Here is a 9,000-nt window from a genome sequence, read left to right as displayed (position 1 = left end):
CTTAGTCAGGATGCGAGTATGATACACATACTAGTACTCGCATCGACTGCAGTTTTATTGGTCCTGGCACTCGGGAAAATGTATACAATTTTCATTTTTATAACATTTACGCTTCAGCGCATGTCTTCAGCCTCCGCGTACGGCAATAAAATGAGGAAATGTTCGCAATCATAAAAGTTTACGAGCACAAGCACCCAAATTGGGTTTGCACATAACAAAGTTTTAAGCGAATATTTTGGCGTCAAAAAAAAAGCATTTCATTCGCCCTGAAATCCCTGAGTATAATAGGGATACTTGTCAAAACATTCTATACAACACAAATGTGAATCATTCCAAAAATGAACAAAAACTCTAGTCTTATATTATTTACCATCTTTTGGGTCTTATTCGGCGCAATTGGCTGGATGGTGGCTGCTTTCTTTAAGGAGAGGACCCTTATACGTTGTTGCATCTTACTAACCGCCGCCTGTTGCTGGCTCGTCTGGCTGGTTACCTTCCTAATGCAGATGAATCCCCTGGTTGGGCCACGCGTTGGTCAATTGAATATTTTGGGAATGATATCATACTGGGAGACCTCTTACATGCACAATGAACCGGACCCATAGCCAAGCGCACTTTCCAGCAATGTTTTCCTTCATGCGAATAGCCGGCTTAATTGCCTTTCAATTAAGTTATAATGCAGATAATTTAAGTAAATTATATTAGCGCCTCGTTATGTTAATATCAACAATAACATTGCTGAACTTGAGCATTGGCCTATATTGTCACCTGTTGAGCCTATTGTTGTTGTAATGTTATCAGTAGAGTTCCAAAAAACTCTAATTTCCAAAGATATAATATAATACATTTTCCTAAAACACAAGCAATTTTTCGGTTAGACATTCTAGTCCTTTGCCAAAGGTCGACGCCTTTAGGTGGACCTCTAGATTTCTGCTGGCATTTAGCATGTCGCTACAGAAAAAAGAAAATACCAAGAGTGTCAAGACACCTCCTAGAGGATGTCTCATTTTATACCTTTGAAGACGGAAGTAGTCCCGTCAACGATACGTGGAGTTGGCGTTCTCAAAAATGACAAAAAATAAATTCCATATAACACCGTAATGTGGAAGAGCACTTAAGTTAGTATGCTAGGGTGTGAGGGGTAAGGAGCACAACGGCACGAGAAAAGGAGGGAAAAGGAGGAAGAGCCTGGCTGAAGCATCAAGTTTGGTGACGCTAGCTCTTATTCACCCAATTTTCTCACAAAACAGGATTTCAATATTGATTTTTATCGATTACTTGAAAACGTGGCAAGTTATTGAATATCGGAAACGAGTTCTGCGCGGGCACTAGGATGACCTACAGCTAAAATTTCAAGTCCTTGCGTTCACACATACGGACAGACGGACGGATAGACAAACGTACTTGGCTAGATCGACTCGACTGTGATGCTAATCAAGATTGTAAGTATATACTTTATGGGGTCGGAGATGCTTCCTTCTGCCTGTTACATACATTTGCACAAATACATTATACCCTTTCTACCCATCTTCGATTGGTTCAGGATAAAAAAATAGAGCTATATTCCACTCTTTGTGTTTTAGAATAGTCGAATATTATGATTGAGTTCAACGCAAAAAAATATAGGTCATTACTTTTCGATTCGATACAATAGCTCAGTTGGACCATTTGTGTTTCGTGTCAGAGTGTCGCATACAAAAGTATATTTCTGTAGCTCGAGCCTTGCTTCAGGGTATCTTTCAGTAGGGTATTCTCTTGTTTAATTTTATGTTATAAGCTGCTGTACATAAGGTTGCGCCACCTGTGGCTTATTGTATGAACCTTATTAGCCAGAACTCAAACCAACTGCCTGTTCAGCCTGCCAAGAGCTAATGGCTCTAAAACTCTGGTGAGAATCAAAATGCAGAGAATGCTGAGTTTGAAATTATGATTTAGCTATATAAATATATATTCTATATATAAATAGCTACTTCAAAGGCGTAAAAGACATTAATTTTAAATTCTAGTGGTTGTTCCTTTTTGATTCTCATATATAAATAAGCATAAGCTCTCATAAGCCTGGTCACCATGGCATGAAAACGGTTGCTTAACCCACCCCCGTTTGAGCTCATTTTATACCTTAATGGGTAAGCAAGGTATAATGTATTTGTGCAAATGCATGTAACAGGCAGAAGGAAGCATCTCCCGTCCCATATAGATATAATCCATAACTCCCTGCTTAAGTTATTGATAATGCTAAACCCATACCCATAATATTATATCGATTGAGGAGTATGGGGTATTTTATAGTTGAGCAGACTCCACCGCAGCTTTCTCATAATTCAAAACAAGATAAGTGTTCAGTAAATTTCTCTATTTTATTAAAATAACAACAAATAATAACATTTTTGTGAAACTCTTAATTAATCTACATCTCTGATTTAAAATCCCGGGTCAAAATGAGTCCAGATAATCCAAGATGCGTTAAACAATTAAATGACGCCCAACATTGATTAATATCTATAAAGGTAATATGAGATATATATGTTAACAAACTTTTCTTATTTTACTTAGATAATATAATATAATTATTTTTTTCAGTTTGAATTTGCTTCATAGCAATTAAAAACCTTAATTTTTGGCAGCTTAGTTTTTTGTGTTGTATAAGAAATGAAATATATAAGCAAATACATATGCATTTGCTATTTTAATTTTTTAAATGTTAACGTCTTTTAAGACTTATTTACCTGTAATAGTTGGCTTTGAAAGGCCCAGCCTTACTTAAGCCCAGGAATTTCGCCTGTGCGTCGGTCAACTCGGTCAAATGAGCATCAAACGTCGATAGATGCAAGCTAGCTACATATTCATCTGTGAATTTGCATTGGTAATGAGTTAACAAATTTTATCAAGTCCAAAACAAACAATTGACTTGCCCATTTTCTTTGGCAGTAAATACACATCCGACTTGTAGCGCCCCGGTGCTGAGTAGAGTTCAATTAGAGCTAGTGCTTGCGTGGAAGAGGCCACGGATACGACAAAGGATGAGATGGTGGAACACGACAGATTGACCAAACGTCCTTCAGCTAGGAGAATGATCATCTTGCCGTCTGGCCAAGTAATATGTTCCACCTGCGAGCGCACTCGCTCCCAAGTTAACTCCGGTGTATGTAAGCTGCTTACATCTATTTCAGAACAGGAATGGCCCATGTTGCAAACGATGCATCCGTTCTTCATGCGATTCATATGATCACGTGTGACGACATGCTTATTGCCGGTGGCGGTTACCACCACATCTACGTTGCGTATGACTTCTCCCAAGCGGACTACACGAAAGCCGCTCATGGCCGCTTGAAGTGCACAGATTGGATCTATCTCTGTTATGTACACGATACAGCCCTGCCCTCGGAGGGCTTCAGCGCAACCTTTTCCGACATCGCCGTAGCCACACACCACAACCTGCTTTCCTCCAAACATGATGTCTGTCGTGCGCTTCAGACTAGTTCAAAAATAATTTATTAGCAATGAAGGCAGATTGCTGGTTTTAGCAGTTATATGTTTACCTGTCCAGTATTGAGTCCCGACATGTATAATATGTGTCAAACTTGTTCTTTGTCACCGAGTCGTTGACATTGATTGCCGGCACGGTGAGCTTGCCTGCTTTTGACATCTGATGTGGAAAGGATATCAGATTAGCTAGCTTGCAGGGGATGTGTACTTGCGCAGTCGAATATGCACCTGGTATAGCCTGTGCACTCCTGTCAAACTCTCCTCGACAATGCCCTTGATCGATTTGAAGTAGTCTGGATACTTCTTTAGCATCAAATGGGTAGCATCCCCTCCATCATCCAGTATCATGTTAGGTTGCCAGCCCTCGTTGTGTATGCACCTATCCAGGCACCACCAAAAATCCTCTTCGGTCTCTCCGCGCCACGCAAAGATCGGTACTCCAACCTCCGCCAATGCCGCCGCCACTGCATTTTGTGTCGAAAATATATTACAGGCCGCCCACCGAACGGATGCACCCAGTTGAATCAGAGTTTCAATGAGAACTGCTGTTTGCGCATTGATGTGAGTGCAACCCACTATTTTCGCATTTTTCAGCGGTTTGTCTGCAGCGGCTCGTTTGCGCAAGGTCATGATTCCCGGCATCTCCTGCTCGGCGATTTCAATCTCCCGGCGTCCGAATGCGGCCTTACCAATATTCTTAACGCAAAAGTCAGAGCTGCCATGGGAGTTGTTCTGCTTTACGTCCTTTGGCGATATCTCGTCCTCATCTGAAGTTTCTGTGAAACATGCTGTGTGGTAATAGTTGGAAAAATAATCATCAATAATCAGGTCACTTCTTTAATTAATTTTGATTCTAACTTACCTGAACTAAATGAACAGGTGGAAACGTCGGAGAATCGACGAGCTACGATACTTGATTTCTTCACTGCAGTCTAGAGTAAAAAAAGTTGAAATCTACAGTTTGTTATATTTATCCAATTAATAGAAGAATTTCAACAAACAAAGCTTAAAATATTTATAGTTTTCAACTAGTTTAATTGGACTCTGTGTCCAATTCGAGCTCCACTGAGAACTCAAATACAGTTCGCAGCTGGTATTTGGCATCGGTTAGAGTACCGACGATAAATCCCCGAGCCAATTGAGTCTGTATAAGCGTAAAGCAGGTCGAAAATTGCGCCTTCATAGATCACATGCCAATATCTAAGAAAGCGGGCACATTAATTGATTCCATAAATGTGTATTTTATGTATTTGTATCCGTATCCCAACCCATCTGCTAACTGTTGTGTAAATTTCCATAGCCGTATTCATAAAACATTTAACATATATACATATAAATACACATATATATACTATTTAAATATACATGTATATGCGAATGTAAATTGCAAGAGCTGTTGCTTTATATCGACTCGCAGCACTTGTAAATACTTTTAATACTCTGTTCGTTAGTCGAATATGAATATATTGGTTTTATACAATGCACGTTTTGCTGTATACTTATTCTCGTGTATACCCCTTTCAACTGTTGAAATATTTGTGGCGTTGTTTATTAGGGGGCCGGCTGACAGAGCAAATTGGGTTGAATGTATTCGACATTTGAACACCGTGTACAGAGTATTGCCCAGTCGATTACCTATCGCTATTGCAACGTTTCTCACCTATTTCATTCTGGATTTTTTATTGATTTTTTACTGAAAAGCCTCTCGTGCCAAATGTTTTATAGCCAAACTGCTAAGATTGGCGTTTGTTTTCATACATTATTTAGTAGTACGCGCAGCAACTTGTAAAATTTGTTGTTCTATATACCAAATGCAGATATACATATGCGCATATATATATATAAGTGTGCCAACCAATTACGAACCCCTGAAACTGCAGATGGATGAATGAATATGAATATTTTTTACCTTATCGGCCAAACTCAGGTCGGCAAATGTTGTCTCGGGCATTTTACTCATCTTGAAGTCAGTTTTTTTTTATCTGAAAATTATTGCGTCAATATTATTTACATCGTTGGCTGAGTCGACCTTTGGGAACTTACATTTGACAATGTCAAAACTGGTTCTATGCTGAATATGTTTCAAGTTTGTCAACAATCGTATTCGTTGTTTGTTTTTTGCTTGTTTTCAGTCTGCCTTTTTATGCACACACGAGACACACGAGACCGGCTCTTCGGATCGGGGAGTACCAGCGTCGATACCAGTGGAGATCAAACCATTTACTAGATCTGCCTTTGCCAAACTAAAGCTCAACATTACCACCGCGCCTCGAATGTGATCGCAGCGGAATCGGACTCAATGCACTTTGTTCAATCTCCGTCTCAGTCTCCCTCTTCGCATTCGTCTGCGTCGTTGTCTGCGTCACTATTACTGGGTCGAGTGCGGAACGTGGAGTGCCGATGCCTTCGTGTGCTTTCGACTGGCGTAAGCAACAAACTGATTCGCATCAACTGGTACTGGTTATGTTTATGGGGAGCAGAGCGATCGTATAGAAATAAAGAAATAACACAATTAAAGAACGAGAAACGAGTGCAACAAAAAGTCGAGCAAAAAATTTGCTCAAATAAAAGCGCACCAACAAAAATAAGCATGTTATCTTACTCAAAGCTGTTAAACGCTCTCGCACACTGTTCCCGTATTTCGGCTCTCAGCATGAACAGAGAACCCTTGCCGCCTGCCATCTTCACCTGTGCATGGCTTGGAACTACGCGCTTATCAAAGTTGACTTGACTCATTTAGTGACTGTTCCGATTAGCAAAATCAATTGGGGCTTCGACGTAGTACGTAGCTAGATGCCTAAACCAAAATAACTATGTGATCGCATTATAACAGTGCAATATTCCTTACAAGCATACGTTCACAATCTTATATTCAAATTCAGCTTGCACCGATAACTGATTGCCGCCCTCTCAACTCAAATACTTACATACAATGCTGGACCATCTCAAAAAATCTCAAAATTAAGTAAAATTTTCATTGGATTAAACGATAAATTAGTAATATATATACATGTATAAGATCGATTATTTACACCGGCAAAAAACAAATGGAAAATCTAAAAATATAAAGTAACAAGTACGAGTGCTCCAGTCGGGAGTGCCCGACTAGGGGATACCCTGACCCTTCTAAAATTTAAAAAAAAAAACCTTTTTCTGCTTACACTGTATTATAAAGAACATAAATTTGATGACTACATTCTTTTTAAGAGTCAGATACACTAAATGCAGGACGTAGCACACACAGATCACTTTTCACTTTTTGGATATCTCATTTTAGGGGAAGTAAGAAGCAAGGATCGAACTATAAACTCCGAATATAATCAAAAATTCATTTGCAATACATAGTGTGGGGCCAAAAGTAGAAACAGTACGCGGAAACAGTGCGTTTCTGTTATACGCCCCTAGATACGGTAAAAACATTTGAAAATCTATACGTTTTGTGGAAATCGACTGAGCTATCGAATAAAATTATTATAAACTTGATCCAAGCCAGTAATAGAAGGACCTATGTCTAAATTTAAAGCCCTTAGCTTTTCTAAACTCTAAGCTTGAGCCTTTGCTGAACTGCTGGCTGCTAATGGATGCGATGTTCTTCTGGAGCCTGTTCAATATTCTTCTGTATATCCTGTGCAACCTTAGAGCTCCAGTGCGCACGTAATCTGTGCGTAGCCGCCTTTTCAGTGCCAGAAGTGGGACTGCCGCCAGGTGGATTGAGTTTCGAGGGGGGTTGTCTGAATCGGGTCTATCACATGAAAAGCATGTTGGGCTGCTCGTCGAAACTTCGCCAAGAAATTATCGACATTATGGGAATCCTCGATGTCCTCCAACGATGTGATCATATGCAAATGTGGTTGAGATAAATGATTAAAATGCCGGCACCTCCTCAAGGACCTTGTGTAGTTTAGTAATAGTATGGAAGTATTAGTTGTCTTTTCAAAATAATGAATCGTAATCGTCCATTGTGTACATATACATAAATTGTTTTATCTTAAATATGCGTGTACCTTAAAGTTAAATAACGCTTACATTTAACTGCACATTATGTATCTAGGGTATTTTTTGCTGTCTATGAGTCCTGTTATATTAGGGGTTGCTCATTAACTTTATATACTACGTGCCATTCCGCCATTTTTGCTGTCAATGCCCAATAGCTTGATTGCAGAACATTTAATTAGATGCCAATGTACCTTTTAGCATGTTCATAAAATGGAGGGAATTTAATAAAAGAGTCTTTAGTGAATCATCCACCATCAACAAAAAAAAAAAAAAACGCTGGGGATGCTGCGCACCAGTTATGAGACAACTGTCGGGAAGGCAGCTGAGGGCGTAGCAAAATGGCCCGTTTAGGTCGAAGTGATGAGAAGGGATGAAATACATATCAAAGAGTTCCTAATAATATTTTATTGGGCACTTCCTTTTAGAAATCACTTTGCAAAACGGTGTCACTATTCATTGTGCATGATAAATAACTATTATACTAGGTGCTTCTGTTGTGATTTATTTGTAAAAATTTTGCTATATAGGCTCAACTGAGCCGATTGAAAATTAGTAATACGGGTATATTGGTTTTCTGTTTCTTGTGGCTGGTAAAAGGGAGCATTACCAAACCTATAAAGTATATATTTTTTTAATCATCATCAATAGACAAGTTGATCTATCCGTCTATCCGCAGTATGGTTTTTTTCGATAGCCTGCTCCGCTGCAAAAGAGTCGATAAGAGAACCGAAATAAAAATTTCTTGATTCGTTCGGTTGAAGGTGGTTGTGGTGCAACAACAGCAAAGAGAATTAAGTAATTAAGTTTTTTTTTTATAAATTTGTTTATTGTATTGAATCAAAAATAGCATTCATTTTTATTACAACACAGTTAACTTAGGTGGTATTTCGCCAAGTCTGGCTGGGTCCTCAGGCTTTTTCGTAGACAAACGTAGTTGGGGGTAGTTGAGGTGGCTCTAGGACGTATCCTGTGTCGTGGTTGGAGGAGATCCTTAAAGAATCTTTCCTTGAGTCGCCTGACTCCCAGCGAGGTCTCTTGCTACCCGGTTACAGTGTTACAAATATTTAGATAAGATATTTTTATAAAATTCAACATTTACGAGCAAAACAAATATCTGCAAGGGTACAAATCTTGGGCGTGCTGAAAATAACTTTAATTTTAATTTCTCTTTTATTCGGAATCAAACTGTATGAGGGATTTGTTCGGCCTCCAACCTATTTATAACGATATACATAAGAACTTATCGGAAAATCCACTCTTTTGGATCAAATATGCAGTTCAAAGGTTAATAAACGAAAGTTTTTTCTACTATAAGCTACACACCACGAATATAGAATGGATGAAATATTTTGATTTAAGCTTTTTATACCCTAAACCCATTAAAAATGGGTATAAGGGTATATTGCATTTGTGCAAAATCCAAATGTATGTAACAGGCAGAAGGAAGCATCTCCGACCCCATAAAGTATATGTATATATTCTTGATCAGCATCAATAGCCAAATCGATCTAGCCATGT

The 9,000-nt window shown here is 39.0% G+C and overlaps 2 protein-coding genes across 2 annotated transcripts; one reads left to right on the top strand and one right to left on the bottom strand.

Moving 5' to 3' along the window:
* The first annotated feature begins 292 nt into the window (after positions 1-292).
* On the top strand, positions 293-862 carry VhaM9.7-d (Vacuolar H[+] ATPase M9.7 subunit d). Its single transcript, XM_002055785.4, has one exon. It carries the CDS (start codon positions 339-341, stop codon positions 603-605), a length of 267 nt encoding a protein of 88 aa, XP_002055821.1. The 5' UTR covers positions 293-338; the 3' UTR covers positions 606-862.
* Positions 863-2,338: 1,476 nt separating this feature from the next.
* On the bottom strand, positions 2,339-6,306 carry AhcyL2 (Adenosylhomocysteinase like 2). Its single transcript, XM_032432882.2, has 9 exons — positions 6,089-6,306; positions 5,530-5,943; positions 5,396-5,468; positions 4,349-4,418; positions 3,715-4,274; positions 3,540-3,646; positions 2,913-3,475; positions 2,727-2,847; positions 2,339-2,499 (listed from the first exon to the last, which is right to left on the bottom strand). The coding sequence occupies exons 3-9, from the start codon at positions 5,444-5,446 to the stop codon at positions 2,493-2,495; spliced, it is 1,479 nt and encodes a 492-aa protein (XP_032288773.1). The 5' UTR covers positions 5,447-5,468; positions 5,530-5,943; positions 6,089-6,306; the 3' UTR covers positions 2,339-2,492.
* Between the last annotated feature and the right edge of the window lie 2,694 nt (positions 6,307-9,000).

Source organism: Drosophila virilis, chromosome 2 (genome assembly GCF_030788295.1).
Source record: "Drosophila virilis strain 15010-1051.87 chromosome 2, Dvir_AGI_RSII-ME, whole genome shotgun sequence".
Taxonomy (NCBI): domain Eukaryota; kingdom Metazoa; phylum Arthropoda; class Insecta; order Diptera; family Drosophilidae; genus Drosophila; species Drosophila virilis.
Note: the sequence above shows the minus strand (reverse complement) of the source record. Positions and strands in the feature narration are given on the sequence as shown.